Source organism: Dermochelys coriacea, chromosome 4 (assembly GCF_009764565.3).
Source record: "Dermochelys coriacea isolate rDerCor1 chromosome 4, rDerCor1.pri.v4, whole genome shotgun sequence".
Taxonomy (NCBI): domain Eukaryota; kingdom Metazoa; phylum Chordata; order Testudines; family Dermochelyidae; genus Dermochelys; species Dermochelys coriacea.
In genome coordinates this window covers 14892761-14912505 of record NC_050071.1, presented here as the reverse complement: position 1 = coordinate 14912505, position 19745 = coordinate 14892761, and the positions used below count along the sequence as shown (strand labels likewise).

General features: G+C 42.7%; 1 protein-coding gene across 1 annotated transcript; it reads right to left on the bottom strand.

Moving 5' to 3' along the window:
* Window positions 1-459: 459 nt before the first annotated feature.
* On the bottom strand, window positions 460-16375 carry LOC119854820 (C-X-C motif chemokine 13-like). The gene is given in 5 exon segments (XM_038399964.2): window positions 460-3338; window positions 5978-6061; window positions 9536-9671; window positions 16235-16319; window positions 16322-16375. Coding segments are annotated over 5 exon segments (378 nt in total). The 5' UTR covers window positions 16361-16375; the 3' UTR covers window positions 460-3304.
* Window positions 16376-19745: the final 3370 nt, after the last annotated feature.

Below are 19745 nucleotides of genomic sequence, written 5' to 3'. Positions count from 1 at the left end.
GGAAGGAAGGAAGGAATGTGTGTTTTGCAGGATTATGTACCCAGCTGTTTTCATAAAATAGGGAGCTTTTATTTAGAACTACATCTTATGGAGTATTCAGAGTAGCAGCTGTGTTAGTCTGTATTCGCAAAAAGAAAAGGAGTACTTGTGGCACCTTAGAGACTAACAAATTTATTAGAGCATAAGCTTTCGTGAGCTACAGCTCACTTCATCAGATGCATTTGGTGGAAATTTGATGAAGTGAGCTGTAGCTCACGAAAGCTTATGCTCTAATAAATTTGTTAGTCTCTAAGGTGCCACAAGTACTCCTTTACATCTTATGGAGTAATAATTGCATTGGAATGAGGTGGCTGCCTTAGGCAATTTTACCTAATGAAACTTCACTTGCATGTTTGTTTTTCTTCAAAGTTTTCATTTGAAATCCCAGTGGAACCAATTCTCAAATCTGAAACCACCAAGTGCATAAATGATTGTATTGCATAATGTACAGTACAATTAAAGTGCAGTCAGAACAGAAATGGCAACCCTGGCAAAAGAGAAGCCAGTCTAGTTTTGTATCTGGTAACAGCAGAGTTGTAATCGCATAGCAGTCTGTACCACCACAAATGACTTTTGTGAAGTGAAATGCACTGATCCAGATCAGCATCCTACGTATGTTTCTGCTTATCCAGACAGGTGGCTCAGATAGCATGGTAATGAATGGAACATAAATATTCACAGGAGCAAGAACGTAGATAGGCTGCTGGGACTGGCAGTCAGGACACCTGGTGCTGTTCTCTATGCTGCCACTGACCAGCAGTGACTTCCCCTCTCGGTGCCTCTATTTTGTAAACTGCTTGGAGCACAGAGGGACTGTGTCTTACTGTGTTTTGTACCACACTTAGCACAATGGGGATCTTGGTTGGAACCTGCTGTAAATCAGAGATCTAATAATGAGAGCTCAAACTTGCAATGGGGGAAAGCAGAGTTACTCCATGAAGAGTATTACCTTTTAATAAAGCCTGTTGCTGCCATTTGGCATGTATGAGCAAGGTAGGGAGTAGCACTTGACCATATACTTACTCCTTAAAACAGGGCCTCGCAGATGTGATTTATGGAGTCCTGCCAGGCTGGACACCAAAGGATGTTCTCAGAACCAACTTGTGGGGGAAAAGGGCCATTGGTCCATAAGAGTCTCTCTTAGAAGGTGGTCCACAAAATGAAAAGGGGGAGAATCCTTGGCCTAGGGTAATAGTTCTTCCCCACTAACCCCACAGGTGAAACTAAAGTTTCTGGACCACAGACAAGGATCAAAGATCAAACAGAGGAGGTGTCTCCTCGGTTTCTCTCCTCTACCGTGCTTTGTCTTGTACTTGGGTAACTAATCTATGTGTGAGTCAGAAAAGACTCGAAACATACATGAGGGCTGTGGAAGCGGGGTTTGTTACACATAGAAGTTTTACACAGTCAAATCATGTCGTCTGGAAAAATGGGCTCTGTAGCAGAAATGCTAGTCTACCTTGAGTTTTACCAACACTCAAGTGGGTCAGGGTGACTGCTTGAATAAGACTCTCGATACTCCATTGTTTGTTTGCAGTAGTAGCCTCAATACCTTAGGTTCTTTCTAGAGCTATAAGAAGGTATAGCCCCTGTCCTAAGGAGACCGCAGTCTAAGAAGAGGCAGGTTGACAGAGATTAGGGAAGGGTTTGGGGTGGAGGTGGGGGGTTTCTGTACAAATCTACAACATTCACTATAGACATGAAGTGAATTAATATGGCAGAAGTGAGTTAAGAGGGACTGAAAAGCAGAGAGGCTAGGGCCTGTTACCTGCACAAAATTCTCTGTTACTCACACTCTCTAGGGCACCCACCCTTACCCAGTTCCTAGGGCTCAGGCGTAACCCTGTCAATTTAAGTACCCATCCTCACCCAATTCCTAGGGCTCAGGGTGTAATTTTCTGCAGGTTTGCAGGACCTTTTACCAGTGAAAGAGCCTGACGTGGTAATATCCTTATCCTCTATTTATGAACAAGCACTGAAAACAGAATGCACACACTACACATACAGTGCTCACCACTCCCACCCAGGCAGATGAACTTGATGGTCAGTCAGGATCAGGTCCATCTGTGGACTCCAGTTTCTGCATGGTGTCACTGGCAGAGTGTTGAGATCTGGCAGCTCTGTTCTTGGGGCTGTGTCCTGGAGTTTGTTCCCAAAGAACTTCCTTTTGGACCCAGTTTATACAGTGACGCTTGAGCCCTGCTTAGCTATACCTTAACCAATTATTTAACTAAAATTTTACTAAACAATCCTAACAAAATTTTCTAACCAATCCTACCCCACCACCTTGATTAATTTACACCTAGCAAAATTAATGATGTAACAGACAAACAATAGGGAAGTGAGGACATAATGACAAAACAAGAAAGAAATGAGGATTTCACCACCACAGCTATTGATAAGGCCATCAAACTAAGTTTTCTTTAACCACTTTAAGATCTGTTTCTTTAACTAGTGATAGTGGGGGCTGTTAGGACAGGGTCTCATTAAGAACCTGATATTACCTTTTTTTTTTAAATGTAATTTAGATGGACTGTGAGGCTGCAACTTCCTGCTTCTCAGCTAATGGCTGCAGACGAAGGTCTTGCAATATGGCTGCAGACACAGGCCTTATCTTTACAGCCTGGCTGATGGACGCTCAGAGGTCATACCATGCCTAGGGGGCCGTGTGGAAGAAGACACAGAGGCAGTTGTTCAAGACGTTGACAAATGGGTGGAAGCACGGGTGGAGTTGAGGGTCTATAATTAGAGGCGGTCGGGAGACAGAGTTACATAGAGCTTGAAAGGAGGTGCCAAGTAGCAGTGTGCAAGCTTGCAGGAGGGAAGCGATGCACTTTTACTGACAGCTGAAGATGAGTTTTACCCTATGCTGTAGGGTAGAGTAGTACACTTTACTAATTATTTAATAGTTAACTTACGCAGGAATAGGGAGGGTCCGCTCGAATCCTCTGCAACATATTTGGAGCTAAGCTCTTCTCAGTATGTGACTCAATAGACACATTAAGCATTCACAAGGTAGAGGTCATGCTTACTGTTCCAATCAAAATAGGCGCAAATCCACACTCTTTCCCCTGAGGTTGATGAGGGAAATCACAAGTAACTATAGATTTTCAAACTGCAGCCCTTAAACATGCTTAGTAGAGTAAAAAAATAGTATAACAAGTAGTAATAGTAGTTGGGAAATCAGTGAATCGTTGCCTTCCAGGAAAGGAATTTCAGTCCATTAGTAAGTCGGCTTCTGTTCTCTTTCCTTTGCTGGGAAAAATCAGTCAAGGGCTTGCACTGCACTGACGCTGTTACTGTTTTGAGAGGGAAAAAAAAGTTGTTGGTGGTTTTGTTTTTGTTTTTTAAATAAGGTAGCAACTATTTTTAGTTACTTAAAATTATCCAAACCAGGCGTCAATTACTGCAAGTTACAAATGGCAATTTATAGCATGTCTGAACAGGGGGCTGTTCGTGCTCTGTTCCTATCACTCATCATCATCTCAGGCATTGGCACCCTGACAGCAGGATTGTCTGGCTATGTAGACTCCCTCCTCAGGCCCTTGTTACCAGCACTCCCAGCTATCTTCGAGACACCACCGATTTCCTGAGGAAACTACAGTCCATTGGTGATCTTCCTAAAAACACCATCCTAGCCACTATGGATGTAGAAGCCCTCTACACCAACATTCCACACAAAGATGGGCTACAAGCCGTCAGGAACAGTATCCCCGATACTGTCACGGCTAACCTGGTGGCTGAACTTTGTGACTTTGTCACCAAATGTGAAATAGTTGTGGTCAGGACAATGTATACCTTCAAATCAGCGGCACTGCGATGGGTACTCGCATGGCCCCACAGTATGCCAACATTTTTATGGCTGACTTAGAACAACGCTTCCTCAGCTCTCGTCCCCTAATGCCCCTACTCTACTTGCGCTACATTGATGACATCTTCATCATCTGGACCCATGGAAAAGAAGCTCTTGAGGAATTCCACCAGGATTTCAACAATTTCCATCCCACCATCAACCTCAGCCTGGACCAGTCCACACAAGAGATCCACTTCCTGGACACTACGGTGCTAATAAGCGATGGTCACATAAACACCACCCTATATCGGAAACCTACTGACCGCTATTCCTACCTACATGCCTCTAGCTTTCATCCAGATCATACCACTCGATCCATTGTCTACAGCCAAGCGCTACGATATAACCGCATTTGCTCCAACCCCTCAGACAGAGACAAACACCTACAAGATCTCTATCATGCGTTCCTACAACTACAATACCCACCTGCTGAAGTGAAGAAACAGATTGACAGAGCCAGAAGAGTACCCAGAAGTCACCTACTACAGGACAGGCCCAACAAAGAAAACAACAGAACGCCACTAGCCATCACCTTCAGCCCCCAACTAAAACCTCTCCAACGCATCATCAAGGATCTACAACCTATCCTGAAGGACGAGCCATCACTCTCACAGATCTTGGGAGACAGACCAGTCCTTGCTTACAGACAGCCCCCCAATCTGAAGCAAATACTCACCAGCAACCACACACCACACAACAGAACCACTAACCCAGGAACCTATCCTTGCAACAAAGCCCGTTGCCAACTCTGTCCACATAGCTATTCAGGGGATACCATCATAGGGCCTAATCACATCAGCCACACTATCAGAGGCTCGTTCACCTGCGCATCTACCAATGTGATATATGCCATCATGTGCCAGCAATGCCCCTCTGCCATGTACATTGGTCAAACTGGACAGTCTCTACGTAAAAGAATGAATGGACACAAATCAGACGTCAAGAATTATAACATTCAAAAACCAGTTGGAGAACACTTCAATCTCTCTGGTCACTCGATCACAGACCTAAGAGTGGCTATCCTTCAACAAAAAAGCTTCAAAAACAGACTCCAACGAGAGACTGCTGAATTGGAATTAATTTGCAAACTGGATACAATTAACTTAGGCTTGAATAGAGACTGGGAATGGATGAGTCATTACACAAAGTAAAACTATTTCCCCATGGTATTTCTCCCTCCCACCCCACCCCCCACTGTTCCTCTGATATTCTTGTTAACTGCTGGAATTAGCCTACCTTGCTTGTCACCATGAAAGGTTTTCCTCCTTTCCCCCCCCCTGCTGCTGGTGGTGGCTTATCTTAAGTGATCACTCTCCTTACAGTGTGTATGATAAACCCATTGTTTCATGTTCTCTGTGTGTGTGTGTGTGTGTGTGTGTATATAAATCTCTCTGTTTTTTCCACCAAATGCATCCGATGAAGTGAGCTGTAGCTCATGAAAGCTTATGCTCTAATAAATGTTAGTCTCTAAGGTGCCACAAGTACTCCTTTTCTTTTTGCGAATACAGATTAACACGGCTGCTACTCTGAAACCTGTTCCTATCACTGTGGTGCTTTTGATGTTTGAATGCTGGTGCTGATATGGGGAATGTAGATTAATTATCCAGGCAACTGTTTCTGATGCATAGACGTTAGGGAAAGAAACGTCTTACACCATCATTTCCAAGCTTTCCTGAAATGAATCATCTCTTAGTCGATGCCTAGCATTTGCATAATGCTATTTCTCCTCCAACCCCCAAAAAGTGCTCGACACATAATAAATCCCCCACTGAAATACTGCTCCCTCAAGTGTAGAACGTAGCAGCTGTTTAATGGTGCACAATAGCATTAGGGGCTGGTCTCTGCAGGGGAAGGGAATTTGAAGTGGCAGAATATAACACATTGCTAGATTCTTCTGAATGTCGAGTGGCAGCAAAAGAGACTTGCGTATGATTAGACTCCTCACTCTATCTCTTGTAGACCCCTGGCTGTTTTTCAGTTTGAACTGGTGAGCCAGAAAAACAAAACTATTTTGCTGTGTATTCTTGCATCTCTTTCTCAAGGTGCCCACTGGAAGGTGGCGATTAGCTACTGCATATACAGTACCTCTGCATCAGCTTATGAAGCAATATCTGGATCCATGGTGCATTGGGATACACGCAGGCTCTCTGTTTATTCTTCAGGGTAATTCTGAAACATAATGGGGTCATTTTAGCATCTCATAATATCAACCCTTGGGACATCTTCCAGGAGGTCACCTATCGAGAAGAGTCAAGGCGGATTACAGTTTTGTGGGGCCCTGGGCCAAAGCAAGTGGGGGCCCCCTCCCCACCCTTTTAACCTGCAGTCCCTCCACCCCCCACCCTACCTGGGTACTCCTGCCAGGGAGTGGGGACTTGTCCGGCCTGCCCGGCACTCCTGCTGGGGAGTGGGGTTGGGGCACAGGGGCTTCCCCCGCTCCCCAGCACAGGAGCTCCAGCGGAGCAGGTCAGGGTGCAGGGGCACGCATTTTTCCAGGACCACCCAATTGGCCGGGGCTCCTGGGCATGGGTCCCAGTGGCTAATCCACCACTGCAGATAAGTAATTCTGCAGTGTTGAAGTGGGAGCTGGGTTTGGGTATGTGGAACTGGCAATTTCAGCATTCAGTGTAGTGCACCGGTGCTGACCCCTAAGGCCATGTCAGAGTTAACTTGAGTTCATACTTGCATGCTGCCCCAACCCTCCTGCTGTCCACACAAAAAGCTCTGACCCAGGTTTGATAGTGATGCTCTAAACCTGGGCCAGCTGGCATGGCTGGGGGTGTGGGTTAAATCTCAGGCGTTGCCTTCACTCCTGCCAGTAACACACCCACGTTGCAGCTAAGGTGCAGGCTAAACCACTCAAGCGCTGATGGCCCTTAATGCCTTCTCGCATTTCACGCTCGGTGCCCAAAAGGACAGACAAGTTCTCCCACAATTCATTAGGAAAGATTCCTAGAGCAGCTCAAAGAACCATGGGATATGCCCCCAGAGGTCTGTGTGACACACTGGGGAGCACAGACCCAGTGAGGACGTAGTAGATTTTGGTGTGACTTTGCAGTGTGGCTGCTTACACCTGGGCGTGGCTGACTCGGTTGCTATTCACCCCAGCTCACTCTGCAGTGAAGATATAGCCCTAAGTGTTGACAAACACGGGCCAGGGGCCTTTAGCGAAGCAGGGTTTACCTTATTTTAAGCAAGGTTAAATCCTGACTAGCAAAATTGGTGCAAATCTCTGAATATCTTTGTTTACACTTAGGGTATGTAGCAAGAGGAGTTTATGGCTGTGTTGCCAGTTTAGATACTCTCTGCAAATGTTTGTTCCAGGACACACACAGCTGTGATGTACCCCAGGCAGAGCCCTACAGTAAACCACAAAAATTTGTGCGGTGTCTAAATTAGCTAGCACCTTTGTAAATGCTAACTTGAATTAACTGGCAACTAATTAAGTTGAGTTCCAATGGGCCCACAAACACTTAAGGGTGAGCAGAGGTGCAGGTATCCTGCATGCTCAGTCAGGGCTCTTCCTGAGTGCAGATATGGCCTATATTAAACTGACAAGAGCCATGTTTACATCAAGTTAACATAGTGTCCTCCGAGGGGTTTGCGCCAGGGCTTGTCTACACAGGAAATTTATACCATAAGCTAAAATGTGAATTTAAAACATTAAAAGTTTTAATGATATAACTAGTTGCATGAACACACTAATTGGAATAGGAGTGGCTTTTTCTGGTTTAGTTTGTCACTTTTGGAAGAAGTTCAAACTAAACTGGAGAAAGCTACTCTTTATTTTGGATTAAAAGTGTCTGTGCGGGGAGTTATACCAGTATGGTTATAGAAGTTTAACTACTCAGATATAACTGGAAACATTTCTTGTGCAGGCAAGCCCTGAGACACTGACTTTGTCTAGACTAGGAAAAAGCATCTGTGGGTTCCTTGTGTGGCAGCTAATCTGTTTTAATTAAGTTCTCTTAAGAAAAAAAAAAAAAAAAGGAGGGGGGGGAAAGTGAGCTGGCCATATTCAACCCTGGGCTCTCCTCTCTTTTTAAAGGTGTTAAAACTTGTCTGCTCTCACTGCTAAAATGTGAAAGAGCATTTAATTGAAACTTGGTAGCTAAAGTCTGACCTAACACACTGAGGCCTTGTCTACGAAGTTGTGCAACTTTACTTGTATAGTCAGAGTTAAAGTACAGCCTACCCGGGTAGGTTATACTGGGGTAGAGGTGCTTTATACTGGTATAGCTATTTCTGTACAAGGAAGGGGAATAGCCCATACTGGTCTGAGGCATCTTTATACTGGTATGGCTGACACATACTAGGGCTTGTACTGGTAAAACTATTTCAGTTAAAAAAAAAAAAAATCACACCCCTTAACTGAAATATCTATATCTGTTACAACTTTCGAGGGTGTACCAGGCCCACACTGTGCCAGTTTAACTAAAGATGCAATTTAGGGTTACCTCACCTCCTGAGCTACGGAGCCGGGCCCCAGGTCCCCTGAACACAGGGCAGAGGTTAGTTATTTGATTCCTGTACTCACATGGAGTAACTCACAGGATTGGGGCTGTTTTTTAAATGGATTTGACAGTTGCCAGAAAAATTAATCAATCTCCCAGGTTGTGTTGTTTGTTTTTTTTAACATGGGTCTAAAGATCTGCATCATCACCACAGTGCACTGGGATATCGAATGATAAAAGTTTCTGTGGCCAGCTAAAGATTCTGCAGTGTTCCCACTTCCGCACTTTGAGATAACAGATCAAAACTGTTGAAATACAACAGCTGTTTGCCCACCAACATGCAAGTGCACTGCACATGTATGTGAGAGAGAATTTGAGGCACACAAGGGTGAGGAGAGGAGGAGGGGCGGGTTGTGGAGTTGCCTTGTGGTTGCGGCAGGCTTGCCTTATGGGGGCGGATAGATACTGGGATTTTTGCATTTCAAAGGTGGCAACCCTAGTGTGATTTTAAACTGGTGCAAACCCCTCTGTGGATAACTGGATGTAAACATGGCTCGTCAGTTTAACTTACCTCAGTAAATTTACAGCTAAGTCATACGGGTATAACCAGTTTTTAATCGATTATAAAAGTGTGTCTTGTAAATGTATACACAGACTTGCTCTAGATTCAACTAAATCAGGCTTACACTATTTTAGTGAAACCAGTGCAACTTGTGTCTGTAGATGTAATCCAGTGGTCAGTGCGAGTTCGTTATGGCCCCTACCTACAAAATCTGGCATTTTAGCTCATGCGGTAGAGACTCGTGTGTTTAGCTCTGGAGGTCCCCAGTTCAGTATCTGGTACGTTGGCCAAGATGGCAGATGTCACAGAAACAAGACCTAACACATTTTAAAATGCACCTTTCCTTAGTTTAGACTAGGTCAGTGAGGATTCAGAGGTCACACCCCATTAAAGTGAATAGAGGCATTTCACATCCTTGCTAGGGGCAATTCTTGCCTCTTCTTGCATGGAGGTCTCAGATGCAGTGGAATCTGTTAGTTAATCTGCAAGAGGTCTGGCAGGATCTCAAGAGCTGAGCCAGGACATGTATAAACAACCCCTGGATAGAAAACTGATCACACAAACTACTCAGTAAATGAATGACAAAAGAAATTGCATAAATTGAGGGTCATTGGAATTCCCACTTACATAATCTCCTTTCTTCTACACTGAATCCCCTGAGGAATCACCTCAATAAAACTAATCTTCCCAGCACTGATAACCTCTGAGGTTTGCTTGCGGCATTTGCATCTCCGGTTGAGTAGAAGGCTTTCCATTGGTAGACCTGCAACAGGAAGCGTGGAACAAAATGATCTATTTGTCTCAGTTAGCCAAAAATTGCCAAGGCCCAAACCCATTCTAAGCTACTACAGAGAGCACATCAAAAATAACCTAGCCTCAAAATGAATAAACACTAATGAAAATAACTGTTGAATTTACATCACTGTCTTTTTGACTATGAACCATAGCCATGTGAGGGAAAGCGGAATGGGAATTAAGGGTATGTTGTTGCCCTCCTTCAAACTCTCTCTCTTTTGTGATACCTGCAGAACACTTTACAATGGTTAGGCAACTCGTATGCTATCAGCACCATTTATCATGCTCAATAATATCATTTCATCATTTCCTTATGCCGCAGGTTGGTTTGTTTGTATTTATCTGTTGTCTACAGTCTTAAACTTAGTCCCTGCCCTGAAAAGTTGTCCCTGGCACAACTGATAAAGAGAGCTTTAAACTAGGAATTAGGGGGAGATGGTTGGGAGATGTCCAGGAAATCTCCACGCCAGATTTTAGTATTGAGAGGGAAGAAGACGAAGTAAGAAAGGATACAGCTGTGGGTAGGAGAATGTATATAAGGAGCGATGGCGGTGTGGATACTAGTCTAATAGTTATACTGGCTGTAGAATGACTGTGCCTAATAGGGTACAAAATGTGAGCGAGGCCAAACAGCAAAAATTAAGATGTTTGTACACCAATGCGAGGAGCCTAGGTAAGAAAATGGAGGAACTAGAGCTACTGGTGCAGGAAGTGAAACCAGATATTATAGGGATAACAGAAACATGGTGGAATAGTAGTCATGACTGGACTACAGGTATTGAAGGGTATGTGCTGTTTAGGAAAGACAGAAACAAAGGTAAAGGTGGTGGAGTAGCATTGTATATTAATGATGAGGTAGAATGTAAAGAAATAAGAAGCGATGCAATGGATAAGACAGAGTCCGTCGGGGAAAAATTACATTGGGGAAGATAACTAGTAAAGCCTCTCCTACGATAGTACTTGGGGTGTGCTATAGACCTCCGGGATCTAATTTGAATATGGATAGAGCCCTTTTTAATGTTTTTAATAAAGTAAATACTAATGGAAACTGCGTGATCATGGGAGACTTTAATTTCCCAGATATAGACTGGAGGACCAGTGCTAGTAATAATAATAGGGCTCAGATTTTCCTAGATGCGATAGCTGATGGATTCCTTCATCAAGTAGTTGCTGAACCGACTAGAGGGGATGCCATTTTAGATTTAATTTTGGTGAGTAGCGAGGACCTCACAGAAGAAATGGTTGTAGGAGACAATCTTGGCTCAAGTGATCATGAGCTAATTCAGTTCAAACTGAACGGAAGGATTAACAAAAATAAATCTGCAACTAGGGTTTTTGATTTCAAAAGGGCTGACTTTCAAAAATTAAGGAAATTAGTTAGGGAAGTGGATTGGACTGAAGAACTTATGGATCTAAAGGTAGAGGAGGCCTGGGATTACTTTAAAATCAAAGCTGCAGAAGCTATTGGAAGCCTGTATCCCAAGAAACGGGAAAAAATTCATAGGAAGGAGTTGTAGACCAAGCTGGATGAGCAAGCATCTTAGAGCGGTGATTAAGAAGAAGCAGAAAGCATACAGGGAGTGGAAGATGGGAGAGATCAGCAAGGAAAGCTACCTAATTGAGGTCAGAACATGTAGGGATAAAGTGAGACAGGCTAAAAGTCGAGTAGAGTTGGACCTTGCAAAGGGAATTAAAACCAATAGTAAAAGGTTCTATAGCCATATAAATAAGAAGAAAACTAAGAAAGAAGAAGTGCGGCCGCTTAACACTGAGGATGGAGTGGAGGTTAAAAATAATCTAGGCATGGCCCAATAGGTAAACAAATACTTTGCCTCAGTCTTTAATAAGGCTAAAGAGGATCTTAGGGATAATGGTAGCATGACAAATGGGAATGAGGATATGGAGGTAGATATTACCATATCTGAGGTAGAAGCGAAATTCAAACAGCTTAATGGGACTAAATCGGGAGGCCCAGATAATCTTCATCCAAGAATATTAAAGGAATTGGCACCTGAAATTGCAAGCCCATTAGCAAGAATTTTTAATGAATCTGTGAACTCAGGAGTAGTACCGAATGATTGGAGAATTGCTAATATAGTTCCTATTTTTAAGAAAGGAAAAAAAAGTGATCCGGGTAACTACAGGCCAGTTAGTTTGACATCTGTAGTATGCAAGGTCCTGGAAAAAATTTTGAAGGAGAAATTAGTTAAGGACATTTTAAGTCAATGGTGAATGGGACAAAATACAACATGGTTTTACAAAAGGTAGATCGTGCCAAACCAACCTAATCTCCTTTTTTGAAAAAGTAACAGATTTTTTAGATAAAGGAAATGCAGTGGATCTAATTTACCTAGATTTCAGTAAGGCATTTGATACCGTGTCACATGGGGAATTAGTTAAATTGGAGAAGATGGGGATCAATATGAACATCAAAAGGTGGATAAGGAATTGGTTAAAGGGGAGACTGCAACGGGTCCAACTGAAAGGCGAACTGTCAGGTTGGATGGAGGTTACCCGTGGAGTTCCTCAGGGATCGGTTTTGGGACCAATCTTATTTAATCTTTTTATTACTGACCTTGGCACAAAAAGTGGGAGTGTGCTAATAAAAGTTTGCAGATGATACAAAGCTGGGAGGTATTGCCAATTCGGAGAAGGATCGGGATATTATACAGGAGGATCTGGATGACCTTGTAAACTGGAGTAATAGTAATAGGATGAAATTTAATAGTGAGAAGTGTAAGGTTATGCATTTAGGGATTAACAACAAGAATTTTAGTTATAAGTTGGGGACGCATCAATTAGAAGTAACGGAAGAGGAGAAGGACCTTGGAGTATTGGTTGATCATAGGATGACTATGAGCTGCCAATGTGATATGGCTAAAAAAAGCTAATGCGGTTTTGGGATGCATCAGGAGAGGCATTTCCAGTAGGGATAAGGAGGTTTTAGTACCATTATACAAGGCATTGGTGAGACCTCACCTAGAATACTGTGTGCAGTTTTGGTCTCCCATGTTTAAAAAGGATGAATTCAAACTGGAGCAGGTACAGAGAAGGGCTACTAGGATGATCCGAGGAATGGAAAACTTGTCTTATGAAAGGAGACTTACGGAGCTTGGCTTGTTTAGCCTAACTAAAAGAAGGTTGAGGGGAGATATGATTGCTCTCTATAAATATATCAGAGGGATAAATACAGGAGAGGGAGAGGAATTATTTCAGCTCAGCACCAATGTGGACACAAGAACAAATGGGTATAAACTGGCCACCAGGAAGTTTAGACTTGAAATCAGATGAAGGTTTTTAACCATCAGAAGAGTGAAGTTTTGGAATAGCCTTCCAAGGGAAGCAGTGGGGGAAAAAGATCCATCTGGTTTTAAGATTTTACTTGATAAGTTTATGGAGGAGATGGTATGATGGGATAATGGGATTTTGGTAAGTAATTGATCTTTAAATATTCAGGGTAAATAGGACTAATCCCCTGAGATGGGATATTAGATGGATGGGATCTGAGTTACCCAGGAAAGAATTTTCTGTAGTATCTGACTAGTGACTCTTGCCCATATGCTCAGGGTTTAGCTGATCGCCATATTTGGGGTCGGGAAGGAATTTTCCTCCAGGGCAGATTGGAGAGGCCCTGGAGGTTTTTCGCCTTCCTCTGTAGCATGGGGCATGGTTGACTTGAGGGAGGCTTCTCTGCTCCTTGAAGTCTTTAAACCACGATTTAAGGATTTCAATAGCTCAGACATAGGTGAGGTTTTTCATAGGAGTGGGTGGGTGAGATTCTGTGGCCTGCGCTGTGCAGGAGGTCGGACTAGATGATCAGAATGGTCCCTTCTGACCTTACTATCTATGAAAAGTTCATAATCTAGCTCTTTGCTTGTACAGTGCCTAGCGCATTGGTGCCCTGACTTCTAGATTCTACCACAATACAAGTAATTAATAATACATTTATTCTATGCCCATTACAGGGCTGTGTGGAGGGACTGCTGGGTCTCATGGAGCTCCATGGACTTCAGTGGGGTTCCACAGAGGCACAGTAGCTGACCCATGTGCAATCAGTTTTAGGATCAGACCTGTTACCTATTCAGTTCAGATGTAAACTAACAAATGCCCCGATCCTGTGAGTTACTCCATATGGGTACAGGAGTCCGCCTGCAGGAAGTAATTTACAGGACTGGGGACAAAGACTTTAAAAAGTGGAAGAAGCAGCGAAGGTTTCCTTCAAGCCCGTCTATTACACTGTACTGTAATTACAGAAATGAGATATCTTTGGAGGTAACTAGTTTGGAAGAAGGTTAAAATTGGAGATAGATGCTGAAATGTGGAGCCTAAAGGCATGTCTACCCTGCAGCTGCAGTGCTGCAATTATGCTGGTATCATGCCATCGCATTGATGCTTCCTATGTTGACAGAAGGGGTTTTCCGTCAACGTAGGTAATCCACCTCTGTGAATGGCAGTAGAAAGGTCAACAAACATTTTTCCATTGCCCTAGCTGCATCTCATTGGGGGTAAGATTGCCATAACTATGGCATTCAGGAGTGTGAGTTTTTCACACCCCTGTGTGATGTAGCTAGGTTGATCTAAATTTTAAGTATAGACCAGACCTATTTAAGTGGAAATTAGTCTAAGTGCTTTAGCCACTTCTGAAAAAGGGACTCTTGAAAATTTTACCCACTATCCTGCTCTCCCCAAAATAAACAGGCTCTAACTTTTTCCTTCTGTTCTAGGGAGTTGGATTCTTTTTATAATGAAAATGTTTGCCTTTTGGTTCAGCCAAAAAATCATTGGTTTTGTTCTAGTAGACTTTTCCATGTTTGAGTTAAATTGTGTTAAGTTTAACCAAGACAAAAAACCTTCCATGTAATATTACTTTAAATGTTCATTTTAATTTTCAGTAGTAAAGGTTTTTATTTCAGAAGCTAAGGCCCATTTTTAACGAATTAGGCAATTAGGAGATGAAACTCAATGGGAACTAGTCTCTCAAGTATTTAAGTCACTTTTGAATATGGGCACTTTTGAAAATTTACCCAATGTTTTACACAGTCCATTAGTTCTACCATTATGTACAAAATAAGTGATTGGTACCTTAAAAAGTATAATAAAAGAATAATTGTTACAGTAATAATTCCTTTTACAATGTTATTGCAGTGAAGTGACAGAGTGTACAAGACAACTGCAAGAAAGGAGAAGGGCAGGAAGTCAGCTTTTGGGGATTTAAAGTATTGTCAACAGTGCCAATCCTGCAAAGGTATATGCACATGCTTAACATAACATACTGTTAGCAGTGCCATTGACTTCAATGAAGTCTACGACTTGCAGTCCATAAAGTTAGGCATGTGTTTAAGTTTTTGCAGGATCAGGGTCAATATTACTGATGCCTTGATATTTTCTTTGACTAATTAGGTACCCCTGCTTAGCATGCAGTAGGTTAATTTTTCCAATATCATTACAGGTCCAGTCCTGCTCACATAGGACTCAATGGCAAAACTCCAATTGGCTTCAGTAGTAGCAGGTATCAACCCCCAACACTTAGTTTACAGTTCCAGGTAAGAAAACCGAACATCAAGGGCCACAGTTTCTGTGGTGATGCTTTACAGTAGATATTAAAACTGAATGTTTTGACATCTGTTTCACCGGTAAAATGATTTGAGTTGCCAGCTGACTTCCAGACTGCTGCATGTAATTAATAAATGGTCATATTAAGTTTCTTATTCAAAGTCACTAACAAAAAATGGTTAAGACAAATTTGATCAGAAACAGAATTGTGGAATTTTAAAGGGGCTGGGTGGAACATTCTTAATCTCATTTTACCCAGTCAAGAGGGTAAAAAACATGTGGCAGTACTGGTGAACCAAAATGAACCAATTATCTCTCCCTGCCTAGAGTTGTAGAGAGGAAAAATTACTATAAGAGGCATGAGAGATAAATATTAATTTACTCCCCATATGAGAAATCGTACCTTTTGCCAAGTTACATCATTTATGTCAAACTGTAGTTTCATTGTAACTAACATTTAAAACTGGGGAATTAAAAAATACAGCATGCTCAGTCTCATTTGCAGTGTTGCATTCATATTTTCAAAGATATTTGATTTTGGATGTTTTAAGGAGAAAAGCAAAATAGGGAGTACTGTACATGGTTTGGACTATAAAGCACTATAAATAGTGTGTGTGTGTGTGTGTGTGTGTGTAGATAGTCCTATTTACTGGTTTGTATATTCCATTATAATACAATGTAATGTAAAAAGGAATACAAAAATATAGGCTCCAGTCCTGCATACCCCCATGCACTGAAATGGAGCTGTCCGTGGTGTGACAGGTGGAACTCTCTGGATCTGTGCATGGGCATGAGAATCTGCCTACACAGTTCAACGATCTGAATCAGGGTCTTACTAATCGAGGGGTAGGAATAGCACCCAAGCCAAAAGGAGAGTCATAGCTTATAGGGCTTGTTGACAGGTTCATGGTGAACATTACATCCTTTTAAAAGCAAATTATACAAGAGAGTGAAGTTCTAATGGGAAAAGTTACTCACCAGTCAGTGTAGGGAGGTCAGTTACCATCAGGGCTATTGCCAGGACTACTGCTAGGTTCTTCATCTTGGCCTCTCTTAGACGAGGTCGCTGAATGCAGCTTGAATGACTCTTCTTTTTATTTCCATCCAAAAAGGGGAACTTGCAGGAGACTAGCCTTTACAATGGAATTTTCTGTTCAGAGTCCTGTAGTATACGGAAACACATTCTTCTCTTTTTTTTTTTTTTTTTTTTTTTAAGTTTCTTGCCTGGACTTCTCGGATTCCTTTCTCTTAAGAGGTAAGTGTGCTGGGCACTAGGGGTTATAGTACCACAAGAGCATATGCAAATTTGGAATTGGGAATGTGGCATGGCACCCCTTGTGCCTTGTTAGACCTAGTGCTCCCTCCTCTGGCAGGGACAGGGCCTGGGGTAAATCAGCCCCACTCTGGAGCATGTCTGTCCTCCCTCTTCAGGGTTTGTTTCTCAGAACCTTCCCGGTAGGCCTTGGGGCAGGTCTGAGGAGTGCTCCTCTGCCAAACAAAGGCTATAACACACTGAAAAAAGGGAATACCTTTCCCTGGCCCCCTCACTGAGGCAAGTGTTGTCCTGTCTCTGGCCCCGGGGTGTCAGTCCTTCCCCTAAACAGGTGCTGGATTTGGGTGTCTCCCCTATGGGGAGGAGTGCAAATCTCTCACATTGGAGAAGCCTATCTCCCAGCTGCTTCTAGTCTTGCAGCAGTTTGTCTCCCCCCCACCAGGAGAGAGGTTTTAACAGGTTTCAGGCCACCCTTAATTGGACTCCGGTGTCCCTAATTGACCTGAAGTAACCCCTTCCCAGCTTGTAGGAAAAAGAGCCTTGAGCATTCTAGGGCTAACACACCTGTTTTCCCGACCCTCCTGCAGCTGCCCAGCCTGACTTTGTCACAGGAATTAGATGTATTTTTCACTGTGAGGGAGCTAGCATGGTGCAGTGAACCAGGTAAGAGAGAAGAGACTTAGGCCTCAGTCTTGGGACTACTTACATGCAGAAAGGGATTAAGAGTGCTTCAAGGTAGCTGAACCCCAGAAGTTCTGTGTCTTATGTCTGGGCATGTGGTGGCTGCACAGCTGTGATATGATAGACTAGAAGGTAATTCTGTGCATGCCAGCTGCACTCTATTTCCCTTCCTCTCTGCCATCTGCTGGCCTCCAACAGATGCAGAAAAGTCCTGTACCGGGGAAGTTCCGTCTTGGTGCTTCCACCATTGTACTCCATGGAAGCGGAACAAGAGGGGTCAGCACTGGAGCCCGTTGACAAGCTGTGGAGGAAGAAGGCGTGAGAAGAACTCACTCGTGGGTTAAAGGGGAGACTGAGGCAGGACGACCTGCAGATTGCAAAATGGCTACAGATGCAAGAGCGTGAGGATAGACTGTGACTAGCCGGCCATGGAGATTGGATCTGGAAAAAGAGGGTTTGCTGCTTAAAATTCTGATGGACAGATTCAGAAATAACCAGTAACAACAGGGCCTATCCTTCGAGCAGCTAGCCCAAGCTGTAAAATGGGGATAAGACTACTCAGCAGTAGTTACCAGGGTCTTGGCAATTGTTGTTAGGTATGATGTCTCTGTCTGTTATGGCATTTACTCACTTAGCATTTGTTCATAAGTCCTGGATTTCATCAGAGCTTTGTTCTGAGTAAATCTCAGAAAGCTGTGGCTTCCTTTGACCCATCCCTTTTTTTTTTTTTTTTTGAAAAGAGACTCTATTTTAATAAGCAAACTTTTTAATTTTAATCATCACACACTGATTGGCAGCAAGCAAGGCCGTGGCTCAGGAGGAAGCCCGACTCATTGCGTAAACTCAAATTCAATACCTTATTTTATACTCAATATTTCTCTATCATTATTTGCTTGTGTGGTTTCTCAGTGGAAACTATTACTTTTGAGGCAAGTGGTTTTTCTACTGACTATTGGCCTGATTTTGGCAGAAACATCTAGCTAATGTGCTTATCTCAAGCTGCCTCCAACAACTTCTCCGGTTGTAAAAGTCCTAGTTGTGTCCTACACGGCTGTAACATCTCCAGTTTTCCTCCATGAAATTTTTATGGTGCAGTTCTGTGCTGTCAGTGCAAAATGTATTGGCATATTGAAAATGAAGAGGCAGCTAAAAATGGAGAACGGTTCATTACATTAAATAGAAACCATACAACCAGCGTGGTAGCCCCTATATTATTGATTTTTATTATTTACTCCTATGTAAAGCTGCTTCAGATTTTCCGAGCAGTGCTGTTTGTGTTAATTTTGATGGAATAAATGGGCTAGGGTCAGATGCCCTGTAAGCTACCCACACGTGATCCTGGCTGCAGCACTGTCCAACTCTGCTCCCTTTTGAATTCAGTGGCAAAGCATGTATTAAATTCAATGGGAGTAGAATTGGGGTCCTTGGTTGCTACGAGACTCTCCATGGTTACCTGATGTAGACAAATCCGTAAGGATTAGACTGTGTGCAGCAAACTCATCTTCATTTTTGACCAAAGGCAGGATTTGAATCTAGGACCCCAAAGGTGAATGACCAGTGTATTGATTACTCATTGAATCTCTTTAGCTCTAAGAGGAGAGAGAAAATATTGTCTAACAGTTAACACGCAAACCTACGGGAATTAGAACCTAGGTTTCCTAATCCCTAGGCACTTATACTGTAAAATAGGGACAATTTTTATCTTACAGCTGGGCTGAGAAGCTCAACTAGTTGATATTTTTAAGGTACTTCATGAACTTTGAGTGGGAGAGGCAGTGTTAGGACTTTTTGTAAAGAATATGCTGGGGTTTGTTAGAACTGTACCTTTTCTTTTTAAGCAAAAAGATGCCCCTTTCTTTCGAGGTTAAATATTGTACTACAGAAAGTGACCTGTTTGTACTGCAACCCAACAGGGGAGTTCCACCTTCTGGATGCTAAACACATGCTTGGTTGCTTACTGATACATAGGAGAATAATGGGAATTTTTTTCATTCTATAATACAATAACCTATTTACAAATCCCTTTTACTTTCCCATCTTTTTAAAGGTTGCACTAAAGAGCAGATGAAGGGGGAAAATAGCACAATTATGCAAATGAGCAATGTCTATTTTAAGTATGTAAAATAAATTCCCCTTTTCGTTTTCCCCATTGATTTTAAACAGGAAGAGAAAGCAATAAGAACATAAGAGCAGTCATACTGAGTCAGACCAAAGTATCCTGTCTTCTGACAGCGACCAGTGCCAGGGAATGAACAGAACGGGCAATCATCAAGTGATCTATCCTCTGTTGCCCATTCCCAGCTTCTGGCAAACAGAGGCTAGGGACACCATCCCTGCCCATCCTGGCTAATAGCCATTGATGGACCTATCCTCCATGAACGTATCTAGTTCTTTTTTGAACCCTGTCTGCTTATTTGTTCTGTCTACTTATGTTTTAGCACCAGATTTTCAAAGTGAAGCTGACCCAAAAGTTGCAAATACATGGTTAAAGCATGAGTGCCAATTTTGATCAAGGTATTTACACAGCTAGTTATA